The 21,744-nt window shown below is 39.7% G+C and overlaps 1 protein-coding gene across 12 annotated transcripts in view; it reads right to left on the reverse strand.

The window, feature by feature from the left end:
- Positions 1–21,744, reverse strand: part of KIF1A (kinesin family member 1A) — a 143,885-nt gene that overhangs the window by 17,426 nt on the left and 104,715 nt on the right. For 4 of the 12 annotated variants that reach the window (XM_063442400.1, XM_063442399.1, XM_063442393.1 and 1 more), the window contains exons 31-42: positions 21,169–21,287; positions 20,113–20,168; positions 18,336–18,444; positions 17,526–17,592; positions 17,360–17,444; positions 15,488–15,593; positions 14,615–14,641; positions 13,668–13,691; positions 12,149–12,263; positions 11,362–11,495; positions 9,488–9,549; positions 8,332–8,477 (exon numbers count right to left, since the gene is read on the reverse strand). In XM_063442400.1, coding sequence (XP_063298470.1) covers positions 8,332–8,477; positions 9,488–9,549; positions 11,362–11,495; positions 12,149–12,263; positions 13,668–13,691; positions 14,615–14,641; positions 15,488–15,593; positions 17,360–17,444; positions 17,526–17,592; positions 18,336–18,444; positions 20,113–20,168; positions 21,169–21,287 — 1,050 coding nt within the window. The remainder of the gene's footprint in view (positions 1–8,331; positions 8,478–9,487; positions 9,550–11,361; positions 11,496–12,148; positions 12,264–13,667; positions 13,692–14,614; positions 14,642–15,487; positions 15,594–17,359; positions 17,445–17,525; positions 17,593–18,335; positions 18,445–20,112; positions 20,169–21,168; positions 21,288–21,744) is intronic. The other 8 variants (XM_063442401.1, XM_063442404.1, XM_063442396.1 and 5 more) reach the window with 3 other exon arrangements.

The following is a 21,744-nucleotide window of genomic DNA, read 5'->3' on the forward strand; positions in this document are numbered from 1 at the left end:
GTTTGTGTATGTATTGTGGAGCCAAGGGTCATTTACTCTCGAACTGTTCTAACCGCCCGGGAAACGCTCACACCTAAGTCTCTCTAGAGGACAGGCCTTGGGTGTTTCTATTTTGTCCTCTACTCCTGATTATAAAGATCACAGGCTTCTGCTACCAGTTTCCTTAACTTGGGGGAAGGAAGTAGTAAGGGCTATGGCATTGATAGATTCCGGTGCTGCTGAGAATTTTATCGACCAAGCCTTTGCTAGTAAGAACAATTTCCCATCCCAGCTAAGGGAGACACCTTTGGCCGTTGAGGCCATAGATGGAAGACCACTACTAGACCCTGTTATCTTTCGTGAGACCATACCCATTAATTTAAATGTTGGTATCCTACACGTGGAGAATTTATCTCTTCTGCTCATTTCGTCTCCTTCCGTTCCCATAGTTCTGGGGTACCCATGGTTGAAAAAACATAACCCTATTATCGATTGGGAGTTAGGAGAGATACTCTCGTGGGGCCAGGGCTGCCAGGATCGGTGTTTGTGCAAGGTTTCTCCATTAGCTAATATTAACATACCGGAGAATCCTACTCAGTCCACAGAAAGAAAAATACCAGACCTTTACCTAGACTTAAGGGCAGTGTTTGACAAGAAGAATGCCGACTCTTTGCCTCCACACAGGTCATTTGACTGTAAGATTAAGCTTCTACCCGGCACTATGCCTCCGAGGGGCCATGTATATCCTTTGTCTGTTCAGGAAAACTCGGTTCTAGAGGAGTATATTCGGGAGAATTTAGAAAAGGGATTCATCAGGAGGTCTTCTTCTCCGGCCGGGCTGGGTTCTTTTTCATTAAGAAGAAGGATGGCACGCTGAGACCTTGTATCGATTACCGAGCCTTGAATAAAATAACTGTCAGAAATGCCTATCCTATCCCACTGATTACCGAGTTATTTGATCGTCTTAAGGGCTCCAAAATCTTCACCAAGTTAGATCTCAGAGGGGCTTACAATTTGGTGAGAATCCAGCAAGGTCACGAGTGGATGACGGCATTCAATACCCGGTATGGCCATTACGAATATACTGTTATGCCATTTGGACTATGCAATGCTCCTGCAGTATTTCAAGATTTGATTAATGAGGTACTTAGGGAGTTTCAGCATGATTGTGTTATCGTTTACCTGGACGACATACTAATACACTCTAAGGAGATTGAGACTCACCATAGACAGGTCAGAAAGGTATTACACAAGCTGCTGCAACATGGTCTATATTGCAAATTGGAGAAGTGCAGTTTTGATCAGTCTCAGGTAGACTTTCTTGGATACGTGATTTCTGGGGAAGGTTTTAAAATGGATCCTGTAAAACTTCAATCTATTTTAGACTGGCCCTTGCCCAAAGGACTCAAGGCTATCCAAAGGTTTATTGGTTTTTCCAACTACTATAGGCGCTTCATTAAAGGATACTCCTCTATCATTGCGCCTATTACCAATATGACCAAACAAGGGGCTGATACTAAGTTCTGGTCTAAGGAGGCTCTGGGTGCTTTCAAGACTCTCAAGGAACTTTTTGCCTCGGCTCCCATTCTAGTCCATCCTGATACGACTCTGCCTTTCTTGCTCGAGGTCGATGCCTCTGAGACAGCAGTTGGGGCTGTTCTGTCTCAAAGGTTAGGGGTGGATAAACCGTTACACCCTTGTGGTTTCTTCTCTAAGAAATTTTCTGGGCCTGAGAGCAGATATGACATCGGGGAAAGGGAACTGTTAGCAGTCATTAAAGCCTTAAAGGAGTGGAGACATTTGTTGGAGGGGACCCTACACCCTATTACGATTTTGACGGACCACAAAAACTTGTCCTATATTGGGGAGGCTAAGCGCTTATCCTCTAGACAAGCTCGTTGGTCCTTATTCCTGACTCACTTCAATTATGTACTGACTTACAGACCTGGTTCTAAAAACTCTAAAGCCGATGCATTATCTCGCCAATATGAACCTTCTACTGTACCTGAACCAGTTCTTTCTTCTATAGTTCCGAAATGCAATATCATTGCTAATACGAATCTCAGGATTCATTCTCCATTATTGTCCGAGATCATTAAGTTGCAACATCTAGCACCTAAACAGACTCCTGCGGGCCGTCATTTCGTTCCTCCTGCTCTTCAACTGGAACTTTTACAGTGTTTACATAATAGCAAGATGGCGGGACATCCTGGTATTCGCAAGACTTACGCGTTGATCTCTAAGGACTTCTGGTGGCCTGCTTTACGGAGGGATATTGAGGAGTTCATCGCTGCATGTGAAGTTTGTACTAAAACCAAACAACCCCATACGCTTCCATGTGGATTCCTGCAACCCTTGGAGGTTCCAGAAAGACCATAGTCCTGTTTGGCCATGGACTTTATTGTCGATCTACCTATCTCTAAAAGACAGACTGTTATCCTCACCGTGGTTGACAGGTTTACTAAGATGGCACACTTCATTCCCCTGCCTAAACTCCCGTCTTCTCCCGAATTGGCAGAGATATTCGCTAAGGAGATTTTTCGCCTACATGGGATACCCTCTCAAATTGTATCGGACAGAGGCTCCCAATTTGTTTCCCGCTTTTGGAGGTCCTTCTGCTCTCAACTTGGTATTAAATTAAACTTTTCTTCTGCCTATCATCCTCAGTCTAACGGAGCTGCTGAACGTACCAACCAGAAAATTGAACAATATTTACGATGCTTTGTTTCTGAACACCAGGATGATTGGGTCGGTTTGATTCCTTGGGCGGAGTTTGCACACAACAATCTCGTTTGCGATTCTACTCATTCAAGCCCCTTCTTCATGAATTATGGTTTTCATCCGTCTATTCTTCCTTCGGATTCTCCTTCCCAGGGGGTACCGTCGGTTGATGTTCATGTTGCCAATTTGAGGAGGTTGTGGGATCAAACTCGACAAATCCTTGTGCACAACTCTATGTTGGTCAAGAAACACGCTGATAAACGTAGAAGGGCGGCTCCGGTCTTTGTTCCTGGTGATAGGGTATGGCTGAGCACGAGGAACATCCGTTTAAAAGTGCCCTCCATGAAGTTCGCTCCTCGTTATATTGGACCCTACAGGGTGCTGACCCGTATCAATCCAGTTGCGTATCGTTTAGCTCTTCCTAATACCTTACGCATCCCGAACTCGTTTCACGTTTCATTGCTGAAACCACTCATATGTAACAGATTTTCCTCCACAATAGCCCCTCCTCGCTCCGTTCAGGTGGAGGGTCAGGAGGAGTATGAGGTTAACTCTATTATTGATTCTCGAATCTCCCGGGGGAGAGTACAATATCTGGTTGATTGGAAGGGATATGGTCCTGAGGAGAGGAGTTGGGTACCTCAGGAGGATGTTCATGCTCCCCGTCTCCGCAGGGCGTATCACTCTCGCTTCCCATCTCGTCCCGGTTCATTCCGCCCGGTGGGTGTATCTGAGAGGGGGGGTACTGTCAGGGTACCTGTGGTCTCTACCTCCGAAAGAGGTAGAGACTTAGCTGTTCCTCCATGCAGACGGTCTGATGGTTCCCTTCCCCGCGGTCTATCCGGTCATGCTAGGCCGGCCGCGAGGGAGTGACTGCCTTTTACAGCATCTAGGCAGGAAGTAGTCATCAGGACACTCCCCCGGAACGACCTGTCAGTCAATTGCTGCAGGACCAATCAGGACGCCTCGGAGGCGTGGTTACTGCTCTGAACAGGGTATTTAACAGAGCTTCTTTCATTAGCTCATTGCCCTGTCGTGGTTCTAGCTTGTTCTAGTCACTCAGTGTTTGTGTATTCTATTATCCCTTTTGGTTTTGACCCGGCTTGTTTACCTTACTCTGCTTATCTCTGTTACCCTTGATTCGGCTTGTCTCTCGCTTACCTGTCTTCTGTTACCCTCGACCTCGGCTTGTCTTTGACCATTCTATACTGTACTACTACGTTAGTCCGGCCATTCTAAGGTTCGGTATACGTATCTGGCTACTGTTTGTACTCTGCGTGTTGGATCCCTGTCCCGATCCTGACACATACACATGTATTACTGTGCAACTGTCATAGCCACTGCCCTCCCGCATTTCCTGCACACACCATCCCCATAGTGGGTACACCTAGAACGAGAGCTGGTGGCCCCACACACTTTGGCCAACGTAGTATGGATACCAAAGCACTCTAGACCGCAATGGCCCCAAGCGCCTCACTTGATTAAGCTACTTCTACGGCTCTGGGACAAACATGCGGCACAGCTTAGTGGCCACAATGGTCTATCACTGGCAACACCGATCATGTCCTTCACATATTGCATTCCCACATTCCATGCCACGCCATGGCACACCCATGGTGTCACCCACCTGACACACCTGTACAAACAGGGTAAAATGTTTGAAGAGCTGCAAACCCGATATTCACTGCCTACAACATCATACTACTCCTATATCTAGCTACGGTCGTTTTTGACCAAACACTACTGTAGGGACGCTGTGCCCAACCTACTACCCGCAACACCTAACGTATGGGAACAAATGCTTATTAAGGGGCTGCTCCCTACTACGTGTAAACCGATCTCCATGAGTTACAAACTACTTTCCCGCCACCTACCCTTTGCTGCCTCAAAACTAGTACAGCTGTGGGAAGCGGACCTGAACTGCTCCCTCCTGAGAAAAGATTGGGAACGTATATTCCGATTGCCTCGACTCCTGATCAAATCATCCACACACCTAGAACAACTCTATAAAACAATTTATAGATGGTACATGGTACCGAGCAGGCTACTCTTCCAGCATATGCTGGCACTGCAATGAGGCTGAGGGCACTGTCATGCATATTTGGTAGTCGTGCCCCCGCATCCAGACCTTCTGGGCGGGTATCCATGAGATTGCACAGGCAGCAACTGGCTGCTCTGTTTCTTTCGAGCCCAGACAGATGTTGATAACGGACCTCCCAAGAGGACTGCCCAGAGCCACACAAAAAACTCCTGCTACATATAATTTTAACAGCGCAGCGATTAATCGCTCAAAACTGGAAACAAACAACCACTCCTGGTATACAGCGAGTCATTGCAGACCTAGACACACAAAGCTCGTTTGAAACGGGCTTAAAAACACTGTTCCCACCAGCTCGCACCGCCCAAGCAGCATGGGAACTGTGGGGCTCATGGAGATCGGGTAATAAAAGAAAGTGAATGTAACTTACCAATAATACTGTTTTTTGTTGAATACGTGCGGTGTACACTATTTGAATATCCATTGCCAACTGTATAAAAGATGTTATGGTGCATAGATGAAATCCGTTTACCTCCCCCCCCCCCCCACCCTCCCTCTTCTTTTCTGTATCCTTAATCGCTTGAATCAATAAAAATTGTCACATTTAAAAAAAAAAAAGTAGGGGTGACGGGGCAACCCTGTCTTGTTCTGTTACTTAGCTAGAAGGGTACGCTATAGGCTCCCAAGCGTTTTATATGAGCCTTAACATTGTATGTATGTATGTGTTTATATAACGGTATGCCTCTGTATGTATGTATGTCTCTGTATGCCTGTATGTCTCTGTATGCCTTTATGTCTCTGTATGTATGTCGCTATCTCGCTTCTGCCTTTTGCATCCAAGATCCTTGAAAGAATTGTGTATGCGAGATTGACAGACTTCCCTGAGTCCAACTCCCTGCCAGACCCGCTTCAGTCTGGTTTCTGCGCTAAGCACTCTGTGGAAACGGCACTGACCAAAGTATCCAATGATCTACTCACTGCAAAATCTCATGGTCACTACTCTATCCTAATTCTCCTTGACCTGTCTGCGACTTTTGACACTGTTGATCATCAACAGCTTCTTCTCATCCTCCGCAATATCGGTCTACAAGATATTGCTCTCTCCCAGCACTCTTTCAGTGTTTCTTTCTCTGGCTCTGCTTCTTCTCCCCAACTACAGTCGTAGCCATCCGGGCCCGGAGCTTTATTCCCTTTTAGTTCTGAAATTGCCTCATCTATCTCCTCTATCGTTATCTTGTTTTGAAGGTTCTCTATTGCTTCTGTACTGAGTATCGAGAGTTTACATTTATTTAGAAATTCCTGTATGCCCTGGGCCTCTGCTTGTATGGTGCAAATTTGGGATTTTTAAGACAGAAACATAATCAAATAAAACTAACCAAAAAAAAGGTATAGTAAATGGAAAATCAACAAGCAGTAAATGGTAAATGATAGACTGCAATACACTCACAGGATTATTCAAACTCTTGTAGAGAAATGAAATGTGAATAGATGTCAAATTTTAGGCTATAATTGCAGATTTGGAAAATAATCCAACTCCACTATATCACAGTTACAGTTGCAAGAAAAAGTATGTGAACCCTTTGGAATGATATGGATTTCTGCAAAAATTGGTCATGAAATGTGATCTGATCATCATCTAAGTCACAACAATAGACAATCACAGTCTGCTTAAACTAATAACACACAAAGAATGAAATGTTGCCATGTTTTTATTGAACACAACATGTAAACATTCACAGTGCAGGTGGAAAAAGTATGTGAACCCTTGTATTAAATAACTGGTTGAACCTCCTTTGGCAGTAATAACTTCTACCAAACGTTTCCTGTAGTTGCAAATCAGACGTGCACAACGGTCAGGAGTAATTCTTGACCATTCCTCTTTACAGAACTGTTTCAGTTCAGCAATATTCTTGGTATGTCTGGTGTGAATCGCTTTCTTGAGGTAATGCCACAGCATCTTCTGTTTAAGCCATTCTGTTGTTGATTTACTTCTATGCTTTGGGTCATTGTCCTGTTGCAACACCTATCTTCTGTTGAGCTTAAGCTGGTAGACAGATGGCCTTAAGTTCTCCTGCAAAATGTCTTGATAAACTTGGGAATTCATTTTTCCTCCGATGATAGCAATCCGTCCAGGCCCTGACTCAGCAAAGCAGCCCCAAACCATGATGCCCCCACCACCATACTTCACAGTTGGGATGAGGTTTTGATGTTGGTGTGCTGCGCCTCTTTTTTGCCACACATAGTGTTTTGTGTTTCTTCCAAACAACTCAACTTTGGTTTCATCTGTCCACAGAATATTTTGCCAATACTGCTGTGGAACATCCAAGTGCTCTTGTGCAAACTGTAAACGTGCAGCAATGTTTTGTTTGGACAGCAGTGGCTTCCTCTGTGGTATCCTCCCATGAAATCCATTCTTGTTTAGTGTTTTACGTATTGTAGATTTGCTAACAGGGATGTTAGCATTTACCAGTGACTTTTGTAAGTCTTTAGCTGACACTCTAAGATTCTTCTTCACCTCATTGAGCAGTCTGCGCTGTGCTCTTGCAGTCATCTTTACAGGACGGCCACTCCTAGGGAGAGTAACAGCAGTGTTGAACTTTCTCCATTTATAGACAATGTGTCTTACCGTGGACTGATGAACAGCAAGGCTTTTGGAGATACTTTTATTGCCCTTTTCAGCTTAATGCAAGTCAACAATTCTTAATCGTAGGTCTTCTGAGAGCTCTTTTGTGCGAGGCATTATTCACATCAGGCAATGCTTCTTGTGAAAAACAAACCCAGAACTGGTGTGTGTTTTTTATAGGGCAGGGCAGCTGTAACCAACACCTCCAATCTCATCTCATTGATTGGTCTCCAGTTGGCTGACATCTCACTCAAATTAGCTCTTAGAGATGTCATTAGTCTAGGGGTTCACATACTTTTTCAACCTGCTCTGTGAATGTTTACATGGTGTGTTCAATAAAAACATGGCAACATTTCATTCTTTGTGTGTTATTAGTTTAAGCAGACTGTGATTGTCTATTGTTGTGACTTAGATGATAATCAGATCACATTTTATGACCAATTTGTGCAGAAATCCACATCATTCCAAAGGGTTCACATACTTTTTCTTACAACTGTATATAGTTAAGGATTTTTTTCTTTTCATTTTTTTTTCTTGTTCGCACTCTTTGTATTTGTTTAATGGGTCGGGGTTGCTATTATCCATGGTATTTTCGAATCTTTGTAATTGTGAGTTATGAAACCCATTCTGGACCTGTAAGTGCTCTGTGATATCATAGCCTCTATCTTATTGGCACTTTGGGTTATTAAATATCTAGTACCAAAGCAGGACCAGAACCAGTAATAGCTTCAGTCAGCAGGGCTAGTACAAAAGCAGGGGATGGAATTCATGGAATGTTTTAGCTTAGCAAGCAATATTTCAAAGTAAAGATGCAAAAGCTCCTAGTGTAAACCTTCACAGTACAAACTGACAGTATACTGTACATACTTATTGATACAAACGAGTCGTGTTGGATGGATCACTCAGGTTTACTTGGTTGTATAGAAATAAATAAGTGGTTTCAGCCTAGAGCTATGCTTTTGGAAAATACCTCCTGAAGTAGACTGAGTTTCTCCAGCTCCCACTGGTGGTCAAGGATCAGGCTGTCACTCCGAGGCCTCCATCCTGCCAGGTTCTCCTCACCACGCACATAGGCAACAGATGTGTCCAGCACACGCCGACGTCTCCTCTGCATACCTAGGATGTCATTTTGAAGTTTGCGAATCAGGGCACAACTTAAATTTAAAGGCCTGACTTCTATGACATCTGCTTGGCACGATTGCCTTGCATTGGGGGTATATAAAGCCTTATGCTTTGAGATTGTACATCTGGGTACCCCAACCATTAGGGTATTCAGATGCTAAAAACTGTACTTAACACCACTGACCATCTGGAATAATAGAAAGTACAGTCCATAGGATAGCCCACTCTATCTTTAAAAGAGAATTTCTTTCCACATGTTGAGGATTTATCTGCTTATCTGTAAGAATTCAGTAGTAGAGTCATCAGGTACCTGCTTATTGCTGGCAGAAAGATATGGAGGTATGCAAAATGTAGACTACAAATCTCCATGCTCCCCCATTCTTTGATCATGACATTTTTACGACAACCATTTTCCAATATTTAACTACTAGCCTAGCATTTAACTTATGCAGCAGGATACTGTGTCTGAAATCTTTTCTAATTAACATTACATCATAATCAACTGAAATCAACCAGGCACGATAACACGTTTAATGAGATAAAATGGTTACAGTGCCTACAGTGTCCCTTTAACTGTCTACAGAGTATGTTGTATATCCAATAACCCAAGTAAAGTTATCCCAATCAACTAGATATTACCCCTTGTTACTTTCTGTTTCAAATCTATTATTACTTTGAGATTGTAAGACTGAGGGCCATCACAGTAAGCATATTATATAAAAGTGATGTAAATGCTAGCTTATAAAAGCAAGGAATTGCGTTTCATGTCCACAATAATTATCCTTTTAAATCACAATCCCTTCCATTTCTATAATATACTAATCATTGTAAAGTACATAACATAAGAGGACATCATAACAAAGAGTAACATTTATGAAATTATAGGAGTCCACCAAATCAAGCTAATATTATGTTTACGTAAGTGGTGGTTCAATAACAAAAGATGAGTCAAGGAGAGTTTAAGAATAGACAACACAGAAATTAGGAAACAAAGGGACACTTACCTGGACTGCCGGCTTCTGCAACACGACAAAGGCTGAGCTCATATACACCTGTCACTCTGTTACTGTATTGCAGAGAAAGAATAGTATGTTAAAGGCTCTAGAAGTATTTACATTCTCTCCAGAGCAGATGCAGCAACATCTACTGCAAAAGTCTATTAACCCCTTAACGACACGTGACATGTGTGACATGTCATGATTCCCTTTTATTCCAGAAGGGGTTAAACAACCATTAACATTATTTTCCAAATGTATCACTCACCCTGTCACAGTGTGTATGCGTATGTGTTAATTCAGATTCTGTATTAATAGACAAACATATTAGCCAAGCAAGGCCCAGTGAAGCACCCATTTTCAGAGCTAGTTATATGCAGGGCAGGTGCTACTGCTAGGCAAGCTAGGTGCCTAAGGCGGACTCCCCCTCGGGGCACAATGTCCGGGCTCTGGCTGAACGGCAAGAGGAGAGTGCACAGCACAGCGCTCCTCTTTCTGCCAGTCACTTAGTGTAGGGTGGCTGCGTGTACCGTAGGTAGAGGATCAGGTCTTCTGTATCCTCTACCTGGTCTGACAAGATGTGCTCGCTGAGACCAACGAACAGCTTCCCACCAGACCAGGTAGGGGATACAGAAGATCCTCTACTTGCGGTCCGCTCGGCAACACTACATAGTGGAGCTGAGCAGGTGCACCAAAGGGGAAGAGAGAAAGACATGCAAAAAGGCCTGGGGAAGAGGACAATGACACAAACACAGGGGCTGCGGGGGAGAAAGAGACTCACAAAGGTGCTGGAAGGAGAAGAGGCACACAGAGGAGCTTGGAAAGAGGAAAAAGAGACACAAAAAGATGTTGAGGACAAAGGGACTGGGTGGGATAAGATACACACAAAGGGGCTGGGGAGAACGAGACACACAAAGTTAGCATTTTTTTTAAGTACGAGGTGCAAGTAGCTGGTCTTGGCTGTGGTGCAACATCTAGCACTGGCCCTGGTTTTTTAAAATCAGATTTGAATAGGATCAGTGGTATAAACTATGTAGAATTAATTCCAGTGAAATGAAATCAGCATTTTTTCATTAGTTGTGCAAAATATATTAATAACAAGAATCTTGTAATCCAGGATTACTATAAGTCTAATGTTTGGGGTCATTGAATTCAAAATGAGGGGATATAATCAGGAGTGGATTATTTTATTATTATATTGTACTTCCTGTGATATATTAGAGCTGGTGACATCATTCTACAGTAATTGTTTGCAGACCTGTATAATGTTACAGCAGCTTCCATATGTAATGGAAACATCTAACATATAAATTAGTTTTTACTCACAAAATGGTGTAAAAGTTATGTCACGTTCCAAAACTTCCAACATATCATGTGCCTTTGTAATGTAAAAAAGAACGCTAAAAAGCCACTATACCTATTTTGTTTTATTTGTTTGTTGTTCAATTTTGATCCTATGTACATAAATAATAACTCTTTTAAGATTTGTATATATTTATCTGGGTGTTCAGTGATGTGACCCCAACATCCATTACGTCCATTTGTCTCACTTCAAACAATAACATGTTTGGGGAAAAAAGACAGTGTGTTAATACAGTAAAAGGTACACTTTTTTTATTTAATAAAATTATATATTGTATCTGTTATTAGTAATTTGATGGCAATCAGACACAAATAGGTTAATTGTAAGGTGTGTGTACATGTAATTCTTTGTAGGTTCACAAACTTTCTCTGACCAGTGACAATAAAGCATATTAATTTTGCATTTAAATCAAAGCAAACATAAATTTTGTATATCCCATACAAATAGATTCACACTGTCTCTAGTATTTCCAAACTGTGTATCCTGTAGAACTGTCACTTGAGAAGTCTCACAAACATACCTCTCTGAGGCTCGCAAACTGCCAGTTCCAAATAAGTTTCGAATGGAGCGACATGCTGGAAGCTTAGCATCCCGCGAATAGAAAACCATGCAGAAGTCTTTGGTGATCACGGCTGGCTGTGTGCAATTCTCCATCTGTGGGTGAAGATACTTTTTATAGATACCATTTTCTACACTAGAACACCATAATTGTGAAAGTGTTTATATTCTCTTGCACAAAGGAAAAAGACAATGTTCCAAATAACTTATGACAGTCTGAGATTGTTCATATTCTACACAAGTGTAGAATTAAGCATGATGCAAGAACCCATCTTACTCCTTTGCCTTATTAATCCCTTCACCCCAAAAAACTTGTACACATAGGAGATGTAGGCATGCATCCAAACCCCAATCTTTGTATAAGTGATCTGTTACAATTTTAATACCTAGAAATATTGTAATCTGATTTTGAACGCCATTATTCTGGAACACAGTTGAGTGTTTTCAGTGTCAATAAAAAAAACCTGACTTCTGTGAGGCTTCTAGGTAATTCCAACGTGTATCGAATATCAAATGTCTTTTGTGAAAAGTGTTTTAGTGACAGCTGGTTTCATTTTTTTGTATGAAAATCTAATCTAAGACCTGAATAAAATGAAAATAAATTGGACTTTGACTTTGTGTTCTCTTATTCTTTAGCAGAATGTCAGCTATATATTTTTTGTTAATTGTTCCATTTTGGTGGATGTCCAAAGATCCATTTGGAATTTTTAGTTTTTTCTTCCAGATATGTTTTAGGTAAGATATCTTACCTCCACGTAGGCAGAGAGTGTCATGTAGATCTTCTCTCTGTACGGGGTGACTCGATTGAGCAGCAGAGAGTTGTGCATGGAACTATCCCATGCTACTTCAAAACGATAGAACGTCCTGCCAAGGAAATACACAGTTTTAATGCAAGCAACATGTATAGGCATTTATGAGACACATACAAGAGACAGACATGGGGTTGTTCACAAAGAGCGGTCGTAGGACAAAGTTTTAATAATGGAACAGTCTGCATGAACAGCTGGTTGGTTTCCATGGTAACTGATCCACTTTTAAATCTTTGCTCCACATGTGATCTTTATGAATCACACACAGCACTATCTAGTATACAAAATACAGACACAAACTACGTGACATGAAATATATGTGTATATCGTTACGTACGTATTGTTGTTTAATTTTGAAATGATATAAACATTTACACATATATTCTTAAAACAACACCGTAAAGTCAGCAGCACGTCCTACGCTATTATTATTTTTTTGTTTGTTTGTTTAATATTGAGGTCTAGTAGAGATAATCGCAGTATCAATCTCCAAAGAACCAATAATTATAAAAATATACAAATTATCTTTGCTAGGTGTGAAAAGCAGCTCTGAAAATATATATCTGAAATATATGTTTATTTATTTCAGGCGGCTATTACAATATTAAATCCTCCCAATATAAAATCCTCCTAGACAGTATCAGAGGATGCTTTTACCGTAGGAAAAAAAGCTATAACATAGGACCGCTGCTTTAGATAGCACAGTTCTACATACAATACCCCCAATATAAAACATCAACCCATTTTATAAGGAAAGGGAAAGCAAATGAATAAGTACAGCATGGAGAGAAGGAGAGACTAGCAGAGGCAAGGAAGGTGGACAATAAGAGAGAAAAAAATGTGAGTTAGGACTGGGGAAAGAAGCAAAATTAAAAATAGAGACGATCTGATCAGGGGGAAGCAAAGGTTAATATGAGACGATGATGGAAGACCAGGGAGATGGACTTAAGGGAACAGTATGAGAAAGAGCGGTTGCAAATTTAGGGTCTCAAGATGTTTTTTTATAAACCAAAAATCAACAGAACAAATAGTAAAATAAATACCGGTAAGAACTGAGCAGATGGGGTTACGAAAAGAAACATAACATTACAGCAAAAAGAAAAGTATGGAGATGGTGGGTTAAAGTGTGTCTGATGCCATTTGAGGGAGAGGAAATAGGAAGGGTGTATAAAGAAGGCTGACAACTGTACCCCTCTATTGGTTGGATTATAGCCCTCATTGGATGAGGTGCATGGGAAATTAATTCTTAGGACAAATAGGGGGACAGAGCTGTCCTTGCCTTCCATAGAAGGCCATCAGGAATGACAGGTTACAGAAAGGTGAAACATCAGTGACAAATAATGGATACAGTTTGACTTTTGAGACAGTTGATTAAAGGGGCAGGACTAGGAGGGATAGCTTAGACCATCAGAAAACGAGAGGGAAGGATGCAATATGGTGCAATATCACAAGCGAGTACCTGGTGCCCCTCCCGGATTGGCTGCTGAAGGAGCCCCAAATATACATAGTGAGAGAGTGTAAGTGTTATGGGCCAAAAAAGAGAACGAGGGGTAGATAACCCATTAAGCAGGGATGGAGGAAGACAAAATATATCATGCAATCCATCATGGCATGGAGAAAGAACAACCAGGAGTGGCCCAATACTAAATATTGCTCATTATCTATTTAAGGAGATTCTTATTAAATAGAATATCATGTTGGTAAACATATGGATAATATATTTTCATATCAGCTAGCTGTCACACTTACACAACATATATATGTGACAATCCTCTTGAACATTGAGTTAATTACTAATTAATTACCAGTAATAATAATAATTATTATAATAATTCCTTATTGGGCATTACAATGCACTGTTTCCATTGAACAGCAAACAATTAGATGGACTAATGTATCTAATTGCATAGAATACAAACTAAAGCCAAAAAATATCATAATTTAGTTAATTAACCAGAAATCAAATAACTAGTTGTTTTTAGTAAAATAAAAAGATTGATAAACCAGAAATGAAATGTATTATTTATATTTCTTGATGAATAACACAGCACAGGAATATCATTTGTAAAAATAAACTTTGTATCAGGGAGATTTCCTTTCTCTGTGCCACATGCATTATTAAGGAGGATAATATATACATATAGAGCTTTTATTGGGGGGGAGAGGCAGGAGTTCATATCCCAAGGTTGGGTCATTAGGACAAAATGTGTTAAGTATGACATAGGAAGCAAGGTGGTTGGATTCGATAGATTGGAAATTGACAATTAAATGGGGTAGCAAGCAGGAAGATGGAATATGTATTGGAGAACAGGAAAGAGGAAAAAAGAAGACAGGGGAAAGAATACGACTGTAGGAGCAAATAAAGTAAGTTTAAATAGCTGGGTGAGGAATCATAAAATAAAATACCTAGGTGTATCAGAATCAAGAAACTGCCTGAAACACAAATAATGAGATGTTAGTGTAGGTATCACAAATAGGGAATGGGAATTCTTAGGTCCGCATTGTCTCCCAACACATACACCCAGGGACATTCATATTAGTCAGGGGGCAGAGGACATTAAATATATTTCTCGTTTCATCTCTGGTGTGATCCTGAAAGAAGGGATATGTTTTAAAGTGTAATAATGTGAAGGAACATATTTGGAGATATTATAATGAAATACTCAATAGATAACTTGCTTAGAGAATGTAGACCTTTAGGTCAATAATGGGAGGAGGGTTGTGAAGAAGACTCTAAAGGAACAGAATGGTGAAATGGGTATTGCAGGAGGGGGTTGTGCAAATTAAAAGTGGGAAGGGTCAATATGCCATATGCTATCAATTAAAATGTGGGTTATGAAATGATGCGCAGATGTGGTTTAGCATGCCTAGAAAGAAAGGAGGATGGGTTTTAGGAATGGTTTAGATATGACAGATGGGTAGGTTTTGGAAGAATAAGTGGGGTGGTCTTGATGTGACTGTGAAGGATGTGGCTGGGATTTGCAGAACATATGCAGGGGAGTTGGTAAAGGTAACTACAATGAGGTTGGTGCAGGGACTGCTGGCCAAGTTACTCTTAGACATGCTTTATGATGAGGTCAAAAGCAAAGAAAGGGGACACAGCAGGATTACAATAAACTGATCTACAGGTTACTTGATGTTGTCATATATACTACAAATATAGGCCCTCTATTAATCTTCACAAGTAGCAGTTACTATGATCAGCTCATCAGTCTAAATTATCACATTTGGGGTACACCTCCAGCCAACTGTATTTCAGACTTCATTATAATAACTCACCGGTCACCACCCTCTGGGGGACGATACCCTGCAGATAATATGTTCAAGGACAAGATGTTGGGGTCGATTAGAGACTCGTCACCCTCTGGGGTATTTCGTATCCTTCCTAAATTGACAACAAGTGCATTTTCCTTTTTACATCAAAGTTTTTAAAAGTTCTCCAAAAAAAAATGTCAATGTGTGCATATTGAAATCAATATTATTTATAACATATCAGTTCAGAAAATATGTGAGAAACTTTGAATCTTGACTTAAATTAAATATTTGTAACAGATGAAAACAGGGTTATCCAAAATGCATACTGTACATGTCAATTAAACTTCTAAGCATATAGATAGAATATATCAAGACGACTAATCATTCATATTACTGCTTTGTACCCTTGCAACATAACCTACTTACCCAACATATTTATTATTTATTACATGTGACAATTGTGATTCCTAGTACACATTCAAGGTTTTTATTTCTTAACGTGAGTTGTCTGGAAAAGACGAATGGTTTGCTAGCTCCAGCATTAAGATGAAAAAAAAAATCTGTATGTTGGCTGTGTAAGAGTTTTTTTTGCAATTCAGTAACTTGGACTAAAGTTTGCAACTTGATGGTCTTCACATCTTGTTCCTCCTCGCTTTAAATTGTTTGTCAAATATTTGTAATATATCGTCAGGATAAAATTGTAAAGCACTGCAGAATATATAAATTATAGCAATAATAATAATAGCCTGCCATACTAGAACATTGCTAATTAAACTATAATGAGTATTTCGCTATTCTAGTAGATATCTCCATGAATCTATGACTCCGAAATGTTATGCATTATTGCATATGCAATATAAACTTTGTACCTAAAAAAGGCAAAGCAAAAGCACTAGAAATGGGCAGGGCTATAAATTATTATTATTATTGCCATTTATATAGCACTTTACAATATTATGAGACGGGGGGATTTGGCTATAAATAGGACAATTACAAGAAAACTTACAGGAATGATAGGTTGGAGAGGACCCTGCTCAAACGAGCTTACAGTCTATAGGAGGTGGGGTATAAAACACATTAGGACAGGAAATAGCAATCAAATAAGGTGGGAGTGATGCAGAGCTGGAGGAGAGGGTAGGGTTCTATCATTTAGGAGAGAGCAAGAGACAGGTATGTGAGGTAGAGGTTACTCTGGGAGGCCATAAGCTTTCCTAAAGAGATGGGTTTAAAGGCACTTCCTAAACAATAAATACAATTGTTATGAATTTATTCAAAGTAGAGTATGTCAAACAAAATACAGACTACATTTCCACTAGGAGCTAATTTAACAATTTGTCTTTTTTTTCTGTTTTCATGTTAAAAAACCATAGGTTTATTTGCTAAATTGAGAATTCAAAGTGCAAGTCAAAATAGCCAAACTGGAAAATAATCTCTAAGTAAGCTTTGCTTTCACTACGGTTAGTCTAAGTCATAAAGTGGCACTGTCCCCCCTTTCAACCTTCAATTTCAACTGAAATTTCAAAACACTCAAGAGATATACTGAGGCAAAGTATCCGGGCCCCCAATGGCGATGTCACCCTCAGGGGTCTTTGCAAAATCCCCAGAAAGTGACAATGCCACTTTAAATTTGAAAATCACTTTAACTTCACTTAGAATTTTCACTTTTTGGAAATAAACTTGGTAGTGTGATTTTTTGTTTTGTTTAAAAATGACTACATTTGTAAAAAAAAAAAAAAAACAACAACTTTTAAATATAAAAATGGAGAAGTTTAATAAAGGTTATATGGACAAAACACAAAATAAACTTGATCAAAACTAATGAGACTGTAAATGCTGCATATTTAGTATTTTCTTTAACATGGTTTTAAACTTTACATTGTTTGATAGTATACTCACCCACTACTAGCTCACGCACTTCCAGCCACTTCAATTCTGCACCTGCTTCATGAACCAATGTCACAGAAATGCGTCTTTGGATGCCCTGAGATAGGAAAATAATCAGTCAAAAATGTTGGGGTGAAAAATATACAGTGAAAATCCAATGTATAGAAATCACAGGTACCTGATGGAGAAGGAAAGTCCCATGGCATGGTAATCCAACTCCATGGTCCACGGCCACTGGTATGTAGCTGTCAGAGAAAAATATATAAAGTCTTGATGTAAATGTATGGTAGAACATGGAGAGTGCAGTAATGCCAATGCTGGTAACTAATTCCCAAAACAGACAATTTGCCTTCATTAACCCCTTAAGGACACATGACATGTGTGGCATGTCATGATTCCCTTTTATTCCAAAAGTTTGGTCCTTAGGGGTTAAATGTGGTTTTATCAGAGTCCGTACAGATGTTTAAACAGCAACTAGAGGCATACTTGCAACAACGTACTATTCAATTATATATTTTTTTAACTATAGGGTAATAGCTTCTTGATCCAAGGATACATCTGACTGCGATTCTGGGGTCAAGAAGGAATTTTTTGTATTAGTTAAATTTTTATTTATTTTCATTTGTACTTTTTATTAGCAAAATTCAAACTGTTTTGGGTTTTTTTTGGCCTTCTTTTGGATCAACAGCAAAAAACAGTTGTGAGAGAGGCTGACCTTGATGGACACACGTCTCTTTTCAGCTTATATAACTATGTAATTATGCTATATGGAATTATGGTTGTTAATAGCACTTTCTTAGCAAAAAGCTGTGAGGTTGATCAGAAAGTTGTGTTGGACTAGCCCTACTTAAGAGAGAGAATCGAAACTTGAAGACAGAGCCGGGTGATGAAATAGGACATTATGGATAGACAGACACACAGACAGTGTGAAGAAAATCCAAGATCAAATTGAGTTAACGGGCAAATGAGAAAAAAAACAGTCACTCACTCTCCGTTTGCTTCAAGTTCACATATTTGAAAGAACGCCATCAAGTCATATTTGCAATGGCACTGACCGGTGCTTGGTACTTGCTGTTTGGTTAACTTTGTGGCAGGAACTAAGGGAAAGAAAAACAGATTTACATAGAGAAGAGACAGGAAATTAAAAAAATAAATAAGAAAAATTCTACTTTTTAGATAGCATCAGAATATATTAATAGCAGAATCAAAATGCAGACAGGAGACATTCAGAAAGTGTTGGGAGATAACATTCAAACAATCGCCTTTATGGTCAAGTTATTATAATAAGAATTATGGAAATACCATAATTTATTGTGTTATAAGTGCAAATCCTGTAATTCTGTAGTTTGGACACCCAAGCCTATGGCAACAACTGACCTTAAAATCAGTTTACTAGGCAGGTGTTCATGTGTTGCTGGGGGGGGAGGGGAGACATAGAATAAATTAATTAACTCATCCGCAACACTCACAAATGTAATTATATGTTGGCTATTTGGGGGGGAAATCAATTCCATTACAGAGGCTGGTCTGGCGTGAACCTGCGTAATGTCCACAAATATATTTATTCTTGGCACACAAACAATATAAAGATGCATATCATTGTCAAAATAAGAGCCTAAGGGTACAAACTTCAGCATAAAGAGAAAGGCAATGTCTGAGGAGCAGACGACCCATCCATTTAGACAGAGAGTACACAGTAGCTGAGAATGAACGGTAAGAAAAGATCACCCCACGTAAGAGGTAGAGCAACTTCTTATAAAAGCCTTCTGCAGCAAGCTGGGGCCAAACAGGGGACACATATACAGCGAAAACATTACAACTGTTTTTAAAACAATTATAAAATGAATCATGAGACTTTAAACCCAGAGGATCAGACTAATAACAAGTGTAATTTTTCCACTAGAGTAACAAATCTGGTTTATTTCTCCATCTGATAGATCTAGACCTGAAGATTTGCTGCATGAAAACTTCAATAAGTTCAAATAATGATTTAGAAATCTTTTGTAGGTCCAAAAGACGCACCCATAACCAAGGTCAGAGATACGTTGACATGCAGGAAGTAGAGAAAAGAAGTGTAAGATACACTATATGGATGCTCTGGTTTACATCACGCACCATGCTTCTGAGCCTTTACCACGACCCCACCCATCCTCAGTAGTGAAGGGTCGAGGTGTGGTCTCTTTACCGTGCTTAAAACACAAGTGTCGGTGAGACCACCATCAGCAGACAATATTGGGACCAGGGAACTGAGCATACGGAAGGTTGGGTGCAGGACTGGGGGGATAAATGGGGTGTGCATGTCTGTGAAGCACATGTGAAGAATGGAAAAAAAAAACAATAAAAAATGGCAGGAAGTTAGATTGGCATCACTAAGTGCATACAAAAAAATTGAATTACATTGAAAAACATAAAACAAAAAAAACACTTGTTTACAACAAAATAGTGACAGAAAGCTACGTACCACTCAAAATAAATGTTGTCATTTTGTATATTTCATATGAAGAACATTAATGGACTGATACATTTGAGCTCAGATGAGCTTTACTAACATTGTCATACGTGATTTCAAATGTATACCTTCAAAATTCAATTATTAAAAAAGTAACAGAATGTTGAGCAGGACAAAATTAAAACAATTACCTACAACTTTAAAGTAAGAGAAACCTTTTCATTAGTGGGGTTTTCATTTTCCTAATTACATGCCCTATGACAGCAGGTAATGTGTTAGAGCCAACTCACAGAATGCTGTCTATTCTGCAACGTACCTGGTTTGGACAAAGGCATGACTCTGGGGAGGAGGCGTCTGGAGGATCGCAGGGGGCTGTAAAACCAAAAATACTTTGTAAGTCGCATTAATAAGGCATTGTGTTGTTTTGTCATATCTAGCCACATCAACATAACAGACAGCTATGTTCTTAATGCCCTTCTTTCAACAAAGTACACATGGATACTCGGTGTTGACGACACACACTGAAATTCACATTAAAATGCTCCACTGCACATGGAATAATAAGTTCATCTCAATATCTATTAGACTTGTGCATTCATTTTCAGATGAAGATGAAAATGAACAAAAATTGTCTTTTTTATTAATTTCGGCAACTGAACAGAAAATCAGAGAAGAACGAATGAAAAAATGAGCCACTGGCTGCTCAATGTTTAGCACACAGCATTTTGAGTGGGGGCATAGGCGATGATAAAACCTCCCTTGTACTACTGTGGGGGCATATTGACCCCCATGGGCTTATATTTAATTACATATTTATTTTTACTGAAAATTAGTGCAAATGTTACTTTAACTGGCAAATTAAAAGTAACAACATTTGTTTTGATTTTGTATTTTTTACATAGAAATTAATGGTTGTCTTAAAATCACAAAAAAAAATGTTACCGAATTTTGGGCAAACCAAAGAGATCTGTGCACAAATTTTGGACAACTTGAAAAACTTTGAAACAACAAAATTAAACTAATGTACCCAAATTAAAAATGATTCTATATTTTGTAGATTCAATTACCATTCTATATATACATAATATGGAATAGGTAACTCCTATGCTGTCCAAAGGGAAAGGGCAGGGTGCTCTACACCCAACATCCCAAATAAACATTGTGCCCAAAAGGACATAACCATGAAAGTACATTTTTCAACTCTTGGTTGAGATAAGAAAAAATGATAATGCATATCATCTGAAAAGTACATGAACCATCAGCTACATATGGAGAGGTTGTTTGTCTCCCAATCCTCCAATTCAACCTTACTTCACAAGGCTAAGTGAATGCGAATGTATGCAGACAATTATTAAGTCTGCATGAACATTACCTGAGCACATCTTTGCACAGCGGTGGGAATGGATGCTGCTGATAATGTCCAAACACTTCAAATACAATTGGCTGGCTCTTCACATACTCCACAAACGATTGCGTGACCTCTACTGCTATCTATAAAAATAACAACAATGATATGTAAGACAGGACAATCAATTTATCACTTAGGACAAGAGTAGGTTTAAACGATGCTTGCAGGATAGTAGCTTTCAAGGAGCCTAAAGCTTTTATCTGTCTCAAGTAAAAGTGGCACTTATTAGGTACACAACGTGAACAAGAAGGGTGTATAATGAATGCCAAGTAAAGCGGAAATCAGGTAGTTTTTAAGGAAGTGTTTCCTAAGTTCACATAAAAAAATAATAATCAAGAAGCAGTCACTCAATGTGCCACAAGGGAAAAACAAATATCTATAATGCAAATGAAGAATGACAGGGTTCTAGTGCTTGTAGCAGGGAGCAGAAGGTGGCTGATCAAGGGATCTCCGATGAGGAAGGCGAATTTGCCAAAATGTCAGGGTGTTCTGGTCTCGAGCTCGGGTCAGTATACCTGTTGTTACACTGGGTTAATGCAT

This window comes from Pelobates fuscus, chromosome 2 (genome assembly GCF_036172605.1).
Source record: "Pelobates fuscus isolate aPelFus1 chromosome 2, aPelFus1.pri, whole genome shotgun sequence".
Classification (NCBI taxonomy): domain Eukaryota; kingdom Metazoa; phylum Chordata; class Amphibia; order Anura; family Pelobatidae; genus Pelobates; species Pelobates fuscus.